The 20,797-nt window shown below is 51.6% G+C and overlaps 1 protein-coding gene across 1 annotated transcript in view; it reads right to left on the reverse strand.

Annotated features, from left to right (window-relative positions):
• Positions 1-20,797, reverse strand: part of NEURL1B (neuralized E3 ubiquitin protein ligase 1B) — a 28,079-nt gene that overhangs the window by 3,343 nt on the left and 3,939 nt on the right. The window contains exon 2 of the mRNA XM_045284691.1: positions 14,240-14,785. Coding sequence (XP_045140626.1) covers positions 14,240-14,785 — 546 coding nt within the window. The remainder of the gene's footprint in view (positions 1-14,239; positions 14,786-20,797) is intronic.

The raw sequence follows: 20,797 nt of genomic DNA on the forward strand, positions 1-20,797 counted from the left end.
CCCTTCTCACCAGCATTTATGTACTTGTTTTACACACACACCCACACACACCCACACCTCCCTCCACCCGCTTCCAACCAGTGTGACCTCAGGTGTCTCAGAGCACACCTGCCTTCCCCTGAGGGTTTTCAGTGGCTGTGAGTCTAGAGGGCCTCTCTTCCGAGAAGCCTCAGTGAATTCGAAGGCCAAGCTTTCCTATTTTTAAAAACCTGGGAGCCACGCCCGGGACTCCTCCATGGACCTCAGCTGCGCAGATTTGGTTAAGCACAGCCTTGACTTGAGCTACTCTCTTTATCAGGTTGGGCACAGAAGGCTTTCTCTCACCTCCCCTTCCTCTGATTTCCCCCTCCCTTCACGACTTCTTCTCTGCCTGCCTTTTCTCTCTCTCCCCCACCTTTGGCATTCTCACCCTCTCCCCTCCTGTCCCCCTTTCTCCTCCTCCTCCCCCTCCCTTAGATTTTCATACCTTCATGCTATCATCTGGCTCCCCAACCAGAACCTAAGTTCCAATAAACTTTGTATGTAAGGCCTTCTTAGATGATAGGTATTATTCTAAATACACACACACTAGCTCATTCAACCTTTGCCACAATCCTGTGATGCCTGGGCACTGTTAGGACAGGCCATTTAGCTAAGTGGGAAGTTGAACAGGGTGGCCAGGTTCTGTGCCCAAGGTCACAGCACATAAGTGGCACAGTCCAAAAGCTGCATAGCCCATGTTGCTTCTGGACAACGGTAGGGACTGGCTGGGGCTCCCTCTGCTAAGCCCATAGCACAGAACACTACATCTGAGCCAGCAGGGATTTGAAAGGCAACACAGAAGGAGGTTTGTGCAAGGGGCAGACCCATTCTCTAGACCAGAAAACCAAGGGGAGTTTCAGAAAAGTTGAGAGTCATGATTACATTTTGGAATTATTTTTTGGGGCAGGGAAAAGTGTTCTTATGGTTTAGATGTTTGCATGGAGGCTGGGTTGGTGCCAGTCTACCCACTACAGTGCTCTCAGAACTCAGCAAACTGGCAAACGGCCTTCATTGTTCTTTTTTGAGGCAGTCAGTGAGTGAGGGATCCAGAAGAGACAGTGATAAGAGAACCATCCCGGGGAAGACACAAACATCCCAGTTATTAAAGCTGTTTTGAAGATGGTTTAGCGATAAGAAAAATATTTGTGTTAACCATAAGTAAACAAAGCCTGAACAAAAGTGTTTCTCAGACTCTTCAAACCAGGCCCCTCCTGCCAAGATTTTGTTAAATGTACCATTCTGTAATTTATATCATCACAAGATTTTTTTTCCTCTCGTTTCCCAAATATAAAATTGATCTGGAACATACTTTTTCAGTCTCTGGTGGAAGCCTGTTACCTACTTACCCAGACACCCCACCCCCACGGGCAGAGCTTGCAAGCGGGTCATCCAGGATCTGATACTGCCTCACACACCTGTCTGCCAGAGAAAATGTATAATCCTACACAATACAACTAGTTACCTAGATCCAACAATTATTACTCAATGGTCAATCTTGTTTGTCACACTGTGGCCTGTGTGGCTGTGATGCTAGAAGCTATGTCACTAGTATTTCAAATGCCAGCAGGGTCACCCCAGTGAACAGGGTTCAGTGGAGCTTCCAGGCTGAGAACAGACTATGAAGAAGGGTGTGCCGTCTACTGAGGAATTAGCCACTGAAAACTCAAGGACAGAATCAAAACTTGGTCAGACACTGAAGACCTCATAAAAGGCAGCACACTGCCAGAGTGCCAGAAGATGAGCCCCTCAGAAGGGGAAGCTGTGGAAATGTGGCCGCTTGTCAGAGAGGAGTTGACCATACTGACGTGGGTGGAGTAAGTTATTGGAGCTATCGTTTGTTGACGGGGCACAACTCAAAATGAGAAGGAACTGCTGCAAACATCAAGAATCAGAACTTGGAATGTACAGAGTACGAATGTAGGAAACTTGCGGTTTTGAAAGGAAATGGAACACACAAAAATGGACATTCTAAGCATCAGTGAGTTGAGGTAGACCAGTATTGGCTATTTAGAAAACAATGGTTTGCTCTTCTGGAATAAAAAGAGGAATGGCTTGTATTCACTGTCAAAAAGTGCATTTCAAGATCTATCTTGAAGTACAATGCTGTCTATGATAGGATTGTGTCTATCAGAATTCAGGGAAATCTAATCAATACCACTACTATTCAAATGTATGCACCGAGCATCAAAGCTAATAATGAAGCTGAAGAATCCGACCATCTCGTCTGAAATTGATCAGATATGCAGTCAAGATGCATTGATAACTACTGGCAACTGGAATGAGAAAGTTAGAAACCGAGGAAGGACAGTAGTTGGAAACTATGGCCTTGGTGATAGAAATGAAGCTGGAGATGGCATGTTATAAATTCGAAGACCAATGACTTCATCACAAAAACCTTTCTTCAAAGTGGGTGAAGGGAGATGTCGGACAGTATAAAACATGACAAAATAATAGTAATTTATAAATCATCAAGGTTTTTTTGAGGGAGGGGGCAGGGAAGGAGGGGAAAATGAGCTTATACCAAGGGTTCAAGTAAAAAACAAATGTTTTGAGAATGATATGGCAATACATGTACAAATGTGCTTGACACATGATGGATGGATAGATTGTGGTAAGAGTTGTATGAGCCCCCAATAAAATGATTAAAAAACCTTTTTTCAAGATCACACAAAGTGATTATACACATGGGCTTCTCCAGACGGAATACACAGAAATTAAATTGACTACATCTGTGGAACGAGCTGCTGGAGAAAGAAGTTCAATATCGGCAGCTAAAACCAGGCCACGGGCTGACAGGAACAGACCATTAATTGCTCATATGTAAGTACAGGTTGAGGCTGAAGAAAATCATAACAAGTCCATGAGAGCCAAAATACGACCTTGAATCTGCCCCACTTGAATGCCAAGAACATCTCAAGGATATATTTGATGCATTAAACAGTAATGGAGACCTGATGAGCTGTGGGTGACATCAAGAACACCACACAGAAGAAGGCAAGAGGTCTTTCACGAGACAGGAAAGATGGAAAAGATGAGTGTGGCTGTCAGGAGAGACTGACACTTGCTCTTCATCATAGCGGAGCGGAGGCAAATGGAAGACATGATGAAGTCAGAGAGCTGAACAGAAAACTTCAAAGGGCAGCGCGAGAAGACGAAGCAAAATCTTAAAATGAAATGTTCAAAGACCTAGAGTTGAAAAACCAAAAAGAACACACTCGAGGAGGTAGCATGTGAGCAAGAGCCATTGGGAATGGTGGAAGGTCGAAGTGGCACTTAAAGCAGTACTACAAACGAGGCTCTAGGAATTGAACTTCCAACAGGTTGATGAGATACCGGAAACACTCACTGGTCCAAATTTTACAGGAAATTTGGAAGAAACTACCCAGCTGACTGGAAGAGACCCAGATTTGTACCATTCCAAAGAAAAGTGACCAACAGAATGCTCAAATTACAGAACAATATCAATATCACATGCAAGGTAAATTTTGGTGATGGTCATTCAACAAAGGTTGCAGCTGTATGTTGACGGGGAGATGCCAGAGGTTCAGGCCATTTCAATGTGGTTCTTTAAAAATAAGTATGTTTAGGTGTACGTGCGTATCTTAGGTGTACGTGTGCATCTGTGTACATCACTATTTATGGCCCTAAGGAGAACGTTCTGGAAAGGTAGACTAAAATGCTAATGGAAACCAGCTCTCAGGTGTGAGGTGATGACAAGGTTTTATTTATTTTTAATCATTTTATTAGGGGCTCATACAACACTCATCACAATCCATACATACATCAGTTGTGCAAACCGCATTTGTACATTCATTGCCCTCATCATTCTCAAAACATTTCCTCTCCACTTAAGCCCCCGGCATTAGGTCCTCATTTTTCCCCTCCCTTCCCGCTCCCCCCTCCCTCATGAGCCCTTGATAGTTTATAAATTATTATTTTGTCATATCTTGCCCTGTCTGATGTCTCCCTTCACCCACTTTTCTGTTGTCCGTCCCCCAGGGAGGAGGTCACATATAGTTCCTTGTAACCGGTTCCCTTTTTCCTACCCACTCTCCCTCTACCCTCCCTGTATCGCCACTCACACCACTGGTCATGAAGGGATTATCCGCCCTGTATTTCCAGTTCCTATCTGTACCAGTGTGCATCCTCTGGTCTAGCCAGACTTGCAAGGTAGAATTCGTGTCATGATAGTGGGAACAGGGAGGAAGCATTTAGGAACTAGAGGAAAGTTGTATTTTTCATCATTGCTACATTGCCCCCTGACTGGCTCGTCTCTTCTCCGAGACCCCTCTGCAAGGGGATCTCCAGTGGCCTACTAATGGGCTTTGGATCTCCACTCCGAACTCCCCCCATCATTCACTATGGTAAGATTTTTTTGTTCTGATGATGCCTTATACCTGATCCCTTCGACACCTCGTGATCGCACAGGCTGGTGGATGACAAGGTTTTCTGATTACCACTTTTTCCTACAATATGTATACTTCAGAATTTTAACAGAAAATTCCAAGTGCTATTTTTTTAAAACTCAGATTTTCAAAGAATATTTAACAATGTGGAAAAATGGTGTCGCTAAATGATTAATTGAGCAAAAGATGATGCAAAACAGGTTTGATTCTAATTTTGTGGGAAACACATGCATGGGTGACTGATGATTTAAATTGGTTTCTTTGAAGTTTTCTGATTTTACCGTTTTTCTCTGATCGGACGTGTTGATTTTATAAGTTCACACACACACACACACACACACACACACACACACACACACACACGAAAAGCATGTGTATAAACAGAGTGAACCAGGACCTTTTAAAAAGGGTATTTCAGAACCTCACTGGTCCTGCCTGGAACTGAACATGTCCTGTGGTTCAACTTCAACCAAACTACAGGCCTACAGAGGGGACAGCCCCAGGGAGGCACCGCCCACTGAGAAGTAGTGACACGCAGCCCCAGGACCGTCAGAAGGCAGAAGGGCAGCATCAGCGCATGGATAAAGCTGAGGCAGGCTGGGGAGAGGAATGAGGTGGGTAGAAACAGTAAATACAGGGAGGACATGGGAAGAATATTGCAAGGATTGCAATACATGCCAGGAAATCAATTACGTGTTAGTGAATGATCAATTGGTAAACTTCCACCCAAATCACAATAAAAAGAAAAAAAGGACCACACCCTCCACTACCCTGTGGCCAGAAGAACCAGATGGTGCCCAGCTGTCAGTACTGACCACTCTGATCATGCCCACAGAAGGCCCTGGACAGATTGGGAGAATCATGTAGGACCAGAGTCAAAATAATAGAAATGCCCAGGCTTACTGCCCTGAGGGCAGTTGGCAGGACCTCTGTGCCCCAGGGATCACCAGACAACAAGCAGACCAATAAAGAAATAGTAATGCTTGTGAGGAATGTGCTTCTCAATAACCAACCGTTTTTGTTGGGTGCCTTCTAGTCAGTTCCAACTCATTTCGCCCGGCTGTGCGACAGAGCACAATGTTGCCAGGTCCCGCGCCACCCTCGTCACTGTTACAGTTTGAGCTCATTGTTGTAACCACTGTGTCAGTTCGCTTCTTATGGGTCCTCTTTTTCGCTGAGCCAGCGACTGGTCTCTCGGTGGTACAGTGGTTACACATTGGTCTGCGAACCTCAAGGTCTGAAGTTCAAAATCAACAGCAACTCCATGGGAAAAAGATAAGGCTTTCTACACCTGGAAAGAGTTACAGTCTCAGAAACCCACAGGGACAGTTCTACCCCGTCCTATAGGGTGCTACGAGTTGTAATCTACTTGATGGCAGTGGGTTTGGTTTTAGAGTTTGGGACCTTTCTTGATAACACGTCCCAATTATGTACGATGCAGTCTCACCATCCTTGATTTGAAGAAGCATCTGGCTGTACTTCAAGCACAGATTGGCTTGTTCAACCACAAGGGGCAAGAAGGGCAGCCCTACCTCCAGACAAAACTCAGAAGGTCAGAAGGGCAAGAAATCGAAGGAAGGATCATGGGGAACCCCTGAAGGGAGGATGCGCCAAGAGTGCAGACACACTGAGGGATGTACAACTATTGTTATGTAAAAATGTGTCTACAGGGTGGAACCAGGCACTACTCTGAGAACGTTCTTTCAAATAAATTTTTTTTTTCAAATAATTTTTTTTTTAAGGGCAGGAGTTGGGGAGTAATCTCAGACTCAGGGGTGTGTCCGGGAGCCCAGAGGATTTTGTCCCTTGGTACAATGCACTTTCCCTTGGGCTTCCGGCCCCATCCAGAGGTGGCCTGCCCAGGCCAACCCAAAGCCATTGGTCTCAGCTGGCCCTGGGCCCTGCTCTTGCCAACACACTCCACCTGTGCCATCCACCCCAACACCCCTCCTCCTTGTCCCTTTGGTCGTCCAAAGGAGCCCACCCTTTAGGGTAGTATTCTAAGGGTACGGACTGTGGAGGCGGGCAGACTGGTTCAAGCCCTTCCTGGCTGTGTGACCTGCGCTCAAAGCGTGTCACCTCAGGGAGCCTCTGCGTCCTCCTCCTCACAATGAGCGTGACAGTGATGCCCTTGTATTATGAAAACGACCTCCGACCATGCAAAGGTGTAACGCAGGGCAGGGCAAGTGCCGTGCTGCAAACATGGACTATTCCCACACGGTTCCTTCGCCGCTAAACCTCAAAATCCTGAGCTGGCACCGGGTGAGCAGAGGCGGACAGACAGACCTGGGCTGTGTTCCTGGCCCATGCCAGCAGAGAGGCCAGCTCTGGTGAAGTTCAGCTTGGTGGCGTCCCAGGTCTCCTGGGGGCCAGGAAGAGCCATGGCCCAGCCGACATGGCCCTGTAAGACGGGGCCATCTTAGCACGGGGACACCCAGGCACCAAGAGATAAGTGAGGGAGTCCACCTTCCCAGCTGGGAAGGGCAGGCTGGAGCTCTCCTAGTGTAAAAGGGGGACTTGGTCAGAAGTCAGACCTGTGAGGGGTCAGGAAAGGCTGCTCTGACAGGGTAACACAGGGATCAGGCACGAGGGCCGCCACGGCTGCCGGGCGAGAGTGGAGTGTGGGCACTGCAGGAAGAAAAGGGCGTGTGTGAAGCCCAGCCAGCACCGGGCGTGCTGGGTTTGTAGGGCTGGCCTTACAACGAACATGACATGACTTAGCCCGGTGCCTGGTACCTCAGCAAAAGCTGGCTCTCCCCCACTTCATTCCCACCAGGCCCTGTCCCCGAGAAAAGAGGCCTCAGGTGGCCCAGTGCTGGCCTAGGCCTACACTTGAGATTCCCCTGCTCAAAGGTGCATAATTAACCCCGTTCAATCTTCACTACTCTTCCACGAGGCTCTGGAAACAGGCACATTTTGTAGTTTGGGGGGGGGGGGGGTAAATGGGGGGGGGAGGTAAACGGGAACTCTGAGAGGTGACGTGGGCTATGTAGGCAGGGGTGACAAATTATATTCCAACCCAGGCTGTGCAGCTCTGAGGCCAGGCGCCACTGACCATTAGCAATTCTGCCTCTAAAATCCAGGTGCCTCCTTGCAACCCTTGTTAGGGCAGCCCAGCACTTGGATGCAGCCTCAGGTTAAGTGGCTCCGTGGAGTTTCAAGTTCAGGGCCCCTTATGCGGCCTCTGGAAGGGAGGGCTCATCAGGAACCCCCTTCTTCTCTCCCTGCCTCCCTCCCTCCAATACCCCAGCACCCTCACACAGCGGCAGCTCCAGGGATGGTTGGGGCAGGTTTCTCTAGTTACCTCCAGGCCCAGTGTTGGGCCTGGGATTGCCGTCCTTCCAGTCCACACTCCCACCCTCCTCTCTCTTAGGCCAGAGTTATCTGGGGTCAGAAGTACAGCAGAATATATATCCCAAGAGGAACCATCTTTACGTGAGGATGAACTGGAGGCAGAAGGAACCGGCCCACCCGTCACTTCACTGTTTGCAAAGGACTGATTGGGGACGGGTCCCGGCGGAAGAGACGACTGGCCTTACAGACAGCATGGCATTGAGTGAGGGAAGGAGACTCGAGGATATTGCCCGAGTTTTCGGACTGCTCAACCAAGCGGATGGGGCCACGTGAATGCGGGGCAGGTGGGAGTTCCCTGAGTGTGTCCCGTGTGGGGCGACTCAGAGCCAGGAGGAGAAGCTGAGTGGGTGGGGCGTGGAAGGCTGGGATTCAGGGCGGCAGCAGGACCAGGGATATGGGATTGGGAGCCAGCAGTTTACGAAATGGGATTGGGGACCCAGTGAGGGCCTTTGGAGAATCAGGGAAACTAGAGAGCAGTGGTTTGACTTTGTGACCATGTGCTAAAGCACGCACCCATATTCCACATACTTGCTGCATCACAGTTTAGCATCGGCCTAAGAGAAGTGAGAGGTGACAGACAGAAGGGAGCCTGGGACAGACTCCCAGGGCCTTCACATAGGGGAGCAGACAGCAGTGGGGGGACAAATAGGTAAGTGGGAGGGCCAGCAAGGAGGCCAAAGAGGAGGAGTGGCCAAACCAGACCTCCACCCCACGAAGGTCCACTGTGCCGGAAGAGAGAGGCCGGAGCTCTGGGTTTAGGGGTATGGAGTTGAAGGCTGAGTGAGGTGGTGGGGTGGATGCCCGACAGGATCTCCTGGAGGAAGTGGAGCAGGTGGACAGAGGATACTTCTGAGAAGGTTGGGCTCTGATGGGGAGCTGAGGAATGGGATGACAGCTGCATGTGTGTGTGTGTCAGACTTTATGTTCATGGAAACAGTTCTGCGGGGAGGAGCCAGTGAGGCAGGATAAAGGGGCGGCAGTGGTGGCGGTGGCTCAGGATGCCAGCAATGCCCATGAACGGGGCGAGGGAGGAGCAGAGCCCTTTCCTCCACGCTGCAGAGAGGAGGCAGAGCAGGGAGACACCGAGGAGGGAGGGAGGGGCCAGGGGAGGGGGTGTGCAATGTTGGCTCGGGCATGCTGGAAGTAACCCCAGGCTGGTGGGGCGCCAGGCCCACACCTCTCTGCATGCCACCTTCCATTGGCCAGGGCAGACAGACACTAGCCAGTCCTGGCAGTATGACCTCACCTGCCAAGTGGGGATCCACCAGCCCTCCCACGGGCCCCTGCGGATGGATCCGTGGCAGAACTGTGCACTCACAGTAGATGGTGCCCTGTGCCTGGCACAGAGGGGCCTTTAGGAGCGCCCCTGACTGGCCGGACCAGCCACCATGGATGGGAGCTTGCTTCAGGCTGAAAAAGCCAACCGGGTGCCTTACTGTCAGGGTGGGCTGCTGGGCACCGTCTGCCGGTCTGGGACAAACCCTCGGTAACCGCAACTGCACGCGAGCCCGTGAAGGCTACTGAATGCCGGGATTTGAACAGAGCCAAAGGCCCTGGGAAGAAAGGCCTGGTGGTTTTCTAATGGAAGGTGCGCAGCTCTGCTCTCAGGCACAGGCTCCCCCGAGTGGGAGTGGGTTGATGGCAAGGGGGGCGTGTTGTTGAACCTCGTCAATCAGTTAATGTCATCCTCTTGGCTACAGGGATGGACTCAGAGGCGGTGTGTGACCCGAGCAGATCCACGAGGCCACTTTTCCCCTTTAGCTAGGTCTTTCAGGAGCCCTGGCCGTGTACTGGTGATGCGTACACTGGGCTGTGACCCACGGGCAGCAGTTGGAAACCATCAGCTCCGTGGGGAAAGATTGGGCTTTCTACTCCCCTCAACAGTTTCAGTCTCGGAAACCCACAGCGGGTCAGAAGGAGTCAGCACTGACTCGATGGCACTGAGTGTGGGGTTTCTGGTTTTCGGGGATGGCGCTCTCCTTCTGCTGGGTCTGCTAAGCTGGAAGGAAGTGGGCCTGGAGGTGCTGGTGTTTTTTCTGCCAGCCCAAAGGGGATGCTGGGCTGAGGATGATGCCAACAGAGAAGAGTGCAGAGAAAGAAATGGAGACAGGCTGATGTTCCAGGTGATGCTTGGGCCTGCCTCAAAGCCAGGCTTACTGGTAGCCACTCCCTGGAATATCTGAGTACTCACAGTCCTGGTGGCATAGTGGTTACTCATTGGGCTGCAAACCACAAGGTCAGTTTCCATCAGCCCCTCAGAGGGAGAAAGATGAGGCTTTTACTCTTATAAAGAGTTACCGTCTGGGAACCCACAGGGGCAGTTCTGGTCTGTCTTATATGGTCGCAGTGAATTGGACCAGGCTTGCCGGCAGTGAGTGGAATGAGTCTATCGAGGAGTTCTCTTGTTTTGCTTAGGAAAGATCCAACTGGGTTTCTGTCACATGCAACCCCAATTTTTCTGGCCTCAGGTTCAATGACCTGCCTTGGGCACAGACGAAGCCTTCAAGGGCTTGCAGGTCCCAGGAGAGGGCTATGACACCGGGCATCCTGGAGGTGCCCGGGGGCATTGAGACAGTGCGAGGTCAGAACACACAAGCTCTGCAAAGGAAGGACTTGCTGGGTGAAGCAGACCGAGCCTTGAGCCTGAGAGACTCACATGACCTAGCCAAACCTGGGCTCAGAAACGGCTCAGTTCACCAGGGGGGGACACTCACTTGGGAACAATGATAGAGCCAGACATGTGCCAGCAGAGGTCGGGAGGATGCTCCCCAGACATTTGGTTGCCAGATGACATACGGGACACCTAGTTAAAACTGCATTTCAGGTAAACAACACATTTCCAGTATAAATGTGTACCAAAGATTACATGGGATATAGCCTACTGCCATCAAATCAATTTTTGACTCAAGGATCCTATCTAGGTTTTCTGAAGCTGTGAATCTTTATAGGAGCAGACAGCTTCATCATTCTCCTGAGGAGTGGTTGGTGGACTTGAACCACTCACCTTGTAGTTAGTTAGCAGTTCAGTGCTTACCTGGCAGCACCATTTCCTTGGACTGAAACATTATTTGTTTATTTAAATTAAAATTTAACTAGGCAACCTGTGCTTTGGTTTCTAAACTTGACGACCTTAACCAGATGCCATGAGAAGCAGTGGTGGCTCAGTGGAAGAACTCTCACCTTCCACAGAGGAGACCTGGGTTCAATTCCCAGCCAATGCGCTGCCACCAGCCATCTGCCACGGGAAGTCTGAGTGTTCCTATGATGTTGTACAGGTTTTAGGGGTACTTCCAGATTTAGACAGACTAGGAAGAAAGGCCTGGTGATCTACATCCCCAAATTAGCCAGTGAAAACCCCATGGATCACAAGTCAGCATTTGGTGAGCATGGGGTCACTATGAGTCCAGGGCCACCACTAACAGGAGCAGCCACATCCCAGACTGTTTGCTGGTTGTCGGGCTTCACTCAGTGGTGTCTGGGAAGTGGTGGCCAAGGATGAGGGCCACCAGGGTATGTCCAAGTCCATTCTGGAATTTCACAGCTGGTTCTTGGTGAGGAGGAGGCCAGAGGATTCTGGGTAACATGGGCACATGTACCATGCTAGGTAGCCTGGACAACACCGCTCACCCGGGAGAGACCAAGCTCCCTCAGGAATTCTGTGCTTCTCAAGTTGCCTCCTCTTGCGCGGGGACAGCAGGATACCGATTGTCTCGACTCAAACAATACAGTCACAACTGCTTAGCTTTCTTCTCATGTTTATTAGCACATTTCCCTGCTGCCTATAAATCACAGTTGATCATTGGGAGGTGGGAGGAAGAAAAAAAATCCCCTTTCATCCCCCTCTACCTGGCTGCAACCAAAGAAAGAAGAAACCAACATTGACCATACTTCTGTGCCAGAAACTGCCGCTCGGATAGCTTCAGATAGGAAAACAGCCGTATTGCTCGGATTGCAAAAGCAACACAAGCTCTTTACATCCAGATTGAAAAGATAACTCATAGAGCCATACAGAAGGGAGTGAAATTCATCCATGATCTGAAGTGCGCTCTGCCTGCTTACCTCCCGCCTTGTACATCCACTGTGCCCCTCGTCCTATGGCTGTGGTGTGCCATGAAGTCAGTTCCCTCACAGTGCAGACAGGGTAGTGTCCCCCACTGTTGTACATGTGGCCCTGCAGAGTGCTGCCCGCCAAGTGATGGGGCCTCTATGCAGACAAGGAAGCGGAGGCTCAGGGAAGCCCAGAACCTTCCCCCCGCTGCCCGCCCGTCTCCCACCCCAAGGGGCACTGAAGTCCCCGTGGACTAGCTGCCTTTCTCTTTCCACCAAGGCATGTGGGATGTGGTCGGGCCAAGGGACGGTCGCTGAGGAACCAAGTGGATGAGATGTTGCCTGAACGGGGAAGGGTCCATGTCTCCAGGTTTGTTCTGTTTCACTACATCGTCAAAGGCTGCTTCCCATTTGTATTTTTGAAAAGAAAAACCAAAACGACCTGACTCCACTTGAGCTGATTATGAAGTGGCTGAGTTTCTTGGCTCTTATCCAGAGATGGGCTGTCTGAGGGAGCAGGTGAAGGAGGTGTGTTGGAAAGAAGAAAAATGCTTCAGGAATGAGAGACAGCAGAGCCAGGACACACCAAGACCATTCTCTGGAAAGAGCGGGGGACATGGCTAAGATGCCCCAGTCAGGCTTCCCCTTGGACACAGGCTGTGGCTCATGAACAGACAGACCGGGACGTGTTACGTTTTAGCAGTGATTTCTATGAGAATTTCGTCCCTGTGTTTCGAGTCTCAGGTCGCATCCCTTTCATATATCTGCTCACGTGACCTTGCAACGTAACCTTGCAACACCCCGCTTACAGATGAATATGCAGGGCACCGACAGATCCAGTCACCTGGCCTGGCAATGCAGCTGGCAACTGGAGGGGTCTTGGGATGAGGGTCTGGGTGACTCCTCGCTCTGAAGCTCTGTGGATTTCCTACTTCTGGGGGGATCTGGAGGAACACAGCCCAGACTCCGAAGTCCCTGCCTGCCTGGTGCTGTGGTGGGCAGGTGGCCGAGGAGGGCGGGGAAGGGGAGGAGACCACGCCAGGCCTTTCCCTCTCAAGCAGGATGGAAAACGCTGAAGCAGCCCAAAGGTTCATACAAGCTCTCATGTCACATCATGGAATACTGCCAGTTCGGATGGAGTCGATGCTGGTCAAAGTGACCACAGTGATTGCATGGTGGCTAGTTTTGCAGAAAGAGATCACCAGGCTTTTTCCCAAAGTATCTCTGGGTGGATTGGAGCTTCTAACCTTCGGTTAGCAGTTGTCGGTGCATTAACCATTTGCACCATCCAGGGACGTCTCAGGAGATAGTACTCAGCAAGGAGAAGGAACAAACCACCGATGAACAGCAATGTCTCTCTCAAAATAGGCTGAGCGAAAGAAGCCAGGTGCAAATGCATATGCACTGTCTGAGTGCAGTTGTGTGACTTCAAGAACCGGCCAAACTAATGGTGAAAACCCAGACCAGCAGCCAGCTTTGGAGGAGAGGTGGTTTCCACAGAAGGGGCTGGAGGGAACTTCTGGGGGTCACGGCGGATCTGCAAACCCGTCAAACGCCTTCCTCACCCTTCCCTTTACGTCTGCACTTCAGGGAGACAGTAACTGGAGGGGGGCACGGCAGGGGAGGACGCGGTGGGGGAATGGCCCGTGACAACAGAGTACGAGAAGAAAATGTTCTAAAATGGATTGCCTGTGATGAGTCTGCACAACTCTTCTCAATGTGATCGATGGATTGCATGGAGTATATGCCAATAAAACTACTGAGAGAGAAAGAAAGAGGAGGCCTCAGTAGAAAGGTGGTAAGCCTCTCCCCCAATGAGTTTTCACCTCCAGGATTTCATCCTAACAGACTGTGAGCACCTTACAGGCAGGCCTGGCTCTGATACATCTGCCTGCGCACTACCTGCACAGCTAGACACTTGGATGTAAATAGGGCGCGGGTTGGGCAGCTGAGTGACGAGGGCGTGGATGAGCCCGTGAGGAAATACAGGAGTGAACAAGTCCATGGTGGAGTGAACGAATCAAGGAGTGAGTGAACACGTGAGCAGGATGAACCAATGGGCAGGCATGGTTGGACTGAAGGATGGATGGGTAGATGAGTGGATAAGGGGATGTGTGACTGTGTGATTAACCAGGTCAAGGAGTCCCCTAATGTTCCTGGAGTGTGCATCCATCCTGCATGGGCTCCCCACCCTGGTTTTGCACTGCTGGGCAGGCGACTGCACCTCTCCATCTCCAAGCCTCGTGTGCCCCTAGATCAAATGGGAAGGGTGGGCTGTGGTGACAAAGATCACTGAGCCGACGTGCGCAATGCGTTTAGAATGATGCCTGGCAAAATAAGATCGCCCTAAATGTCTGTGCCTACGAAAGACATGCACACCCAGGCCCACCCGGCGCCTGCCCGGTACCTACCGAGCAACTGCACCTCGTCGGTGATGCCGTAGACGTCGATGAGCGCCCAGAGCGGGCCGCCCACGGCCACGCCGCAGTGGAAGAGCACGGGCTCGCCATCGTTGACGCTGTAGAAGACGCGGCCGTGGCGATCCGCCCAGTAGGCCAGCACGGTGTCCCGCAGCGCCAGGCTCTCGGGCAGTGCCTTGGCCCAGTAGCCGGGCCTCGTGACGAGGTCGGGACAGGCATACCTGGGGATGTCGTGGGCGCTCATGAGCGACGGGTCGTGTACCGTGAAGCCGAAGCGCAGCGCGCCGCTCCAGCCGGGGCGCACGGCCACCAGGCGCAGTCGCACCTGCTCGTACAGCCGGATGGGCCGCTGCGTGAACGTGACGCCGTTGCAGAAGCTGTTGCGGCGCGTCGCCCGGCGCGAGTGGCCATCCAGCCGCACGTTCTTGCCCTTGGCCTGTGCGTGGAAACGTGGCGCCTCACCCAGGACCGGCCGCCGATCAGGGCCGGGGCCACAGCACGGCCGCGTGGCCAGGAGGCGCGCCGGTGGGCTGGAGTCTGCTGGAGAGACAGACAGGGCGGTTAGCCTGCTCCAAACTCCCCAGGCCCCAGCCGTCTCTTCATAATCATTTTAATTAAATCCTGTTTTAATAAGACTGAGAATAGAAAAACTTGCCTAGGCTCCAGCCTGGACCACAGGGAGTCACTTTGGCAGCCACTGCCAACGAGCCGGGTGATGCCGCAGTAAAGCGGCTTCACCCACGCTAACCCACTTCACAGACAGGCAAATGGAGGCTCGGGCAGGCTGTAGCACTACAGTGCACTCAAGACCAGGGAGCTACGCACCGCAGCTGTCTTGCATTCAAATGACTTTTCTAACCCAATCCAATCCCTCCAGACCTGGATTCTGGGCTGCAGGGTCCCCTCCAAAAGGAGCAGGGAGCCGGGAATCTTGGGGAGTCGTGGAGGCATTTGGTTACTTTTCTCGGTGCAATGTATGTTAAAAAACAAGGCAGGCAGGATGTCGATTTGTCCTTTTAGCAGTCCAGTGTACTTTCAATATTCTTTCTAACAACACAAATCAAACGCATTGATTCTTGATTCCATGGCCAACTTTCACAGGCATATGATGCAGTGGAGAATACCATGGCTTGGGTCAGGCCCTAGGCTCAAATACCCTATTGCTCTTCAATACCCAAAAGAGCTCTTGTGCAGCAGATTTACCTAACTCAATACAGCTTTTGGTCTCTTGACTGCTGCTTCCATGAGCTTAGCTTGTGGATGTAAGCAAGACAAAAATCCTTGACAACTTCAACCCCATTTATCATGCTGTTGGTCCCCATGTGAGGACCTACTATCCACTTGTGAGGATTTTGGTCTTCTTTACATTGAGTCGTAATCCATACTGAAGGCTGCAATCCTTGATCTTCATCAGCAAGTGCTCACGTCCTTCTTGCTTTCAGAAAGCAAAGTTGTGTCATGTATATTCTGCAAGTTGCTAATAAGCCTTCCTCTAATGCTGATGCCACATTCTTCATCTAATCCACCTTCTCTGATGATTTGCTCACCACACAAATCGAACAAGTATGGTGAAAGGATACAACCCTGACCCACACCTTTCCTGATTTTAAACCACGCAGTGTTCCCTTGTTCTGTTCCCACAACTGCCGCCCGATCCGTGTACAAGCTCCACACAAGCACCATGAAATGTTCTGGAATTTCCATTCTTCCCAAGCTTATCCACAGTTTATTAAGGTCCACAGTGTCAAATGCCTTTGCATGATCCATGAAACACAAGTGAACACATTTCTGGCATTCTCTACTTTCATCCAAGACCCATCTGACATCAGCAGAGACATCTCGTGTTCCACGTCCTCTTCTGAATTCAGCCTGAACTTTCGGGAGTTTCCCTTCACGGTACTGCTGCGACCACTGTTGAATGACAGTGAGATTTTGCTTCAGAGTAAACCAAATGATCGCCCCATTCAGAATGGAAAATACCTGTCCATTTCACCTCGTTAATGCGTAGAATATCTGTCCTCACTCAACTCATTTTCAATTTTCCGAGATTCAAACTTTGTACGTCTCACATTCTGATTAATAATGGATGTGTGCAGCTGTCTCTTCCCAGTCAGTGTCATGACACATCCACAGACGAAGGTCCTGAAAGTTTTACTCCATCCCCATCACTGAAGTCAACGCTACTGTGAGGGGGCAGCTCTCCTCCAGCCGTAGTTTGAGTGCCTTCCAACCTGCGGGGCTCATCTTCCAGCACTATATTTTACAGTGTTTGCACTGGATAATTAAAATGTTGTATAACTATCTCTCCAAGTCCTTCTGTCTTGTCTGTCTTAGTCTGAAGCTCTGCTGAAACCTGTCCACCCTGGGTGACCCTGCTGGTATTTGAAATACCAGCGAACTAGCTTCCAGCATCAGGGGAACAACATGCCAGCCACTGCAGTATGACAAACTGATAGATAAGTGGTGGCTGCCCTTAATGGCTAATTAGTAAGCATGACGCTAACACTGAGGATAAAAAGGAAACTCGTGCCAGGATTCTGTGGCTTCCTCTCCCTTTTACCTGCAGCTTTATAGGAGGGCATGCTTAGCAAGCCAGGCCGGTGTTTCCAAATGTACACCCTGTCCCGTGGGATTCATGTCTTAGAAGGCAATCTTGAGATGGCAACTAGCCATGAACCCAAGCCTCCCAATAGCAAGGTGGGTGGCTTCACCCTTCCCACTGGCCTTCCCTCCATCCCAGGGGCAGTGTTTGGTAGCCTCTGGCTGCTTGCAGGGTGTCAGGTGGATCATTCCTCCATCAGCTTCTGCTGTGCCCCCACAGGAACAGCTCAGTCCAATTTCCGTGGCAAATTCTCACAGATCACAGACGGCTTCATTTCTGGAGAAGACTGGCGACCCAGGGCAAAGAATAAGAGCCACGGCAGGGATGCCCCTCTTGGGTACACTGTGCGCTGGTTCACGGGGTACACTCTGCGCTGGTTCACGAGGTACACTGTGCGCTGGCACACTGGGGGCTCATGGGAGTGAGCAAAATGAAATGAAAAGAGTGAGTGACAATGCCAGGCCAAGGCTCCCCTCCCCTGACCTGAGGGGACCCGACCCCTGTTCACTGAGGAAGGAAGTCAAGCTGGGAAGCTGCTGACCTCCAGAAGACACCACACAGGAATCCAGCCCCCAGAGGAACGTAAGGGCTTTGGGTTGTTTAGTCAGTGAGCACCGGTATGCACGGAGCAGTGGACAGAGAGCGGTCACCACAGCAGACTAGGCTCCGGTTTGATGGAGCTGCTCTACCAGCAGGGAAGTCCGACAGCAGCCCACACACGCGAGCTGCCGGGTGGTGGGCTGCACGACAGAGCGCAGCAAAGCCAGGGGGCGGCGTGATGCACCGAACTGTCCCCACACAACATGTGCTATGGACCCTAATCCCCATTACCCGTGGCTATGGTCTCACTTGGGAGTGGCGGATCTTAAGTCTCTTCTAAGAGATAAACTGAGCGAGGGAAAAAGAGGAGCTAGAGACCACACACAGGAGATCGCCAAGAAACGCAGGCTGCCTCGCACCCAGAGCGAGCCTCCCAGCACAGCTGGTGCCCTGCGTTTGGACTCCTCGCCTCGGGAATTGTGAGAAACAGACTTCTCTTAAATACGTGTGGCATTTCTCTTAGAGGGGCACACAGAGAAGCTCTCTGAGGGTCTTCAGGGACGGGAAGGATGGTCTCTCTCAGAAGAGTCCCTTTCCTGGAGAGACCGGCAACGGGAAGAAGGTGAGAAAGTGAGCCCTGAGGGGATGGACCTGCAGGGAGAGCATTCCCGGAGGTGAGACCCGGTAGTGCCCTGGCTGGGAAGCAAGGAGGCAGAGCCAGTGTGGGTTGAGCTGGACATGAGGTCAGGCCAGCGAGAGGGAAGAGAAAATCATACAGGCTTTTGTGTTTTTTAAAACCATTCTACTCTGGCTCTTGAACCTCTTTTCTCTGAGATGGGATATTGTTGGAGGTTTCAAGCAGAGAGCGACAGGACTGTTGGGAAGGGGAGAGCCTGGCAGTCAGGACAAAGCTGGTACGGAGAAGATGGTCATTCAATGAGGGAGGGGCTGGGGTGGTGCCCCCAGAGGTGAGAAGGGATCAGAAGGGATTAGCTCCCTGGCTGGTGTGTCTGTGCCCTTTAAACAGCTCGTGCTTGAATACTCACTTAAAGGGTGGCGATTTGAAACAACCTCCCCGCCTGCCCCCAGTAGAGCCACAGAAGAAAGGCCGGGCTCTCTGCTTCCATAAAGATGACAGCCACTAAACCCTACGTGCGGAGCAGTCCTAACTCTGTAACACGCAAGGTGGAATCTACTCCACAGTAATGAATTTAGTGTTTGGTTTAAAGATTTGCACATTTTAGCGAACATTTAATGAGAGAAACCGAAAGCACCCAGCTCACCTGCTTTGGATATTTGAACGGAATTCAATAAATACAATAACAGACCCGTTGCTCCTGTAACAGATCCCAGAAGTGAAGGTGCAGCACAGTGGGGGTAAGGGAGCGGGGAGACTGGGGGTGATGGCAGGGCCTTCTCCAGCCCCTTCCTACCCAGCCAAGACCTGAGGCACTCACGGAACGCTCGATGCGGCCTGAATGAAGGCCAGAGGCGGCAGAGACCTCAGCCAACACCTCTCCCAACAAGCTCATTGCACGGATGGAGGAACACGCCCCCAGAGGCCAGTCTGCGCAAGCTCAGCTGCAGGGGCCAGGGCCAGGTTGCTTTCTGGGGCTCTTCTGTCCAGGCCACCCGGATGCAGGGGCGCAGGATGTCTGGCCTCACTTCCTGAGGAGGATGGGCCTGTGGTCTCTGAGGGATAAGAAGCCTGCAGCGGCAGCCGAACACTGCCTCCCCCTGGCTGGGGCCATCCCCAAAGAGGACACCTTCGTTTTTTCTAAGGCCACATGATTAGTCATGTGGGTGCCTGCGGTCCTTCTTCTGGAGAAATCCAACTTCTTCCCAGCTGGTGGGCTAACCACACCCCAGCCCTAGAAGCTGGGGTGTGACCCCAGCCTGGCCCATCGGAGCACTGCAGACTAGTCGGCTCGGGACGCCCTCTTTCGCTTCTCTGCCAGGCTAAACTGGGTTTCTGATGTCTGCAGCCCCAGTGTTTGAGTGGTAGCCTCCTAGCTGACCAGACGTGCAGTTTGGGTGACCACTTGCCATACATCTCCTGATTCAAGCCTCAAAATTACCCTTGTAGGCTCCCAGAGGAGCCCTGGTGACGTAGTGATTACGGGATGGGCTGCTAACTGCAGAGTCGGCAGTCTGAAACTTCCAGCCACTATGTGGGAGAAAGATGGGGGTTTTTACTTCCGTGACGTCTCGGAAACTCACAGGGGCCGTTCTACCCTGTCCTGTGAGTCCACATTGACTGGATGGCAGTGAGTGTGGAATTTAGGGAGCCCTGGTGGTATCGTGGTTACACGTTGGGCTGCAATCCCCATGGTCAGCAGTTCGAAACCACCGGCAGCTCCAAGGGAGGTAGACTGGGCTTTCTACTCCCGTAAAAAGTCACAGACTCAGAAACCCACTAGGGGTCACTATGAGTCAGCATTGACTCGATGGCAATATGGTATTTTTGTTTTTGTTTTTGCAGTGTGAAGGCAAGGCTTCCTGAGCTCTGGGGGTGCTGTGGATAAGTCATGAACTGCTAACTGCAAGGTTGGCAGTTCAAACCCACCAACTGCTCTGATTCTGCTTGAGATTTAGTTTTGGAAAGCCTGTGCAGGGTCACCTTAAGGATAGTGGGCGTAGGGCTCTACGCCAGTGGTAGAGGTGGGGGTTAATGCCAGGTCTTGAGAGAGAAGAGGTGGGCAGGCAGACAGGTGGAGGTGGGGTACTTCCAGGCTGTGAGAACACAAAGGCCAGGGATTAAAAGAAGCATTTGTGGGGAGGCTGGGTGTGGGATGAGGTGGGTCTCTAAGTCTGGGCAGCAGAGGTGAAAGTACAAGGGCCAGTGACCAGCCCAATGAGGCTGAAACCATACGGAGCGAGGAGGGAACGACACCGAAGGGCTTTCCAGCAGGGCCAGGGGCAGCCCCGCAGCCCACCTCCCAGCTAGGCCTCCCAGGAAGGAGGCTGGCTGCAGGGAGAGAGACGCCCTGGGCCAGCTCCCCAACCACAGGATGAGAGGAGGAGCCAGTGGAGAGCCAGTTGGGAAGAACAAAAATCGAACACGTGGTGGAAATAATTCTAGGGCGTGAACCATCAGAATGATAAGACTCCACAGTTTTGTACAAGTCACTCGACTTCCGGCCTCCTCCGCTTAACAGACAAGATGCTCCCTAAGGTTTCTTCTGGCCTGTGAATTCGGTAGCAAACCATTCCCTGGGACCAGGGGTCAAAAGCCCCTCAGAGCACCCCGACCTCAGGCCCACCTGACTTGACGCTTCCCGCCAACCCGTGCCAACATTTCTATTCGCCCCTGTCTTAGCTCCCAGTCAGAGAGTTTCTTCCCAAGGGGCCCGGGAACCCCAAACAGCTGTTCCTGAAAGCCGGCCTGTCCATTTCAGTGAACGCTG

This window comes from Echinops telfairi, unplaced genomic scaffold (genome assembly GCF_000313985.2).
Source record: "Echinops telfairi isolate 266 unplaced genomic scaffold, ASM31398v2 ScPeMD7_7469;HRSCAF=8507_0, whole genome shotgun sequence".
Taxonomy (NCBI): Eukaryota; Metazoa; Chordata; class Mammalia; order Afrosoricida; family Tenrecidae; genus Echinops; species Echinops telfairi.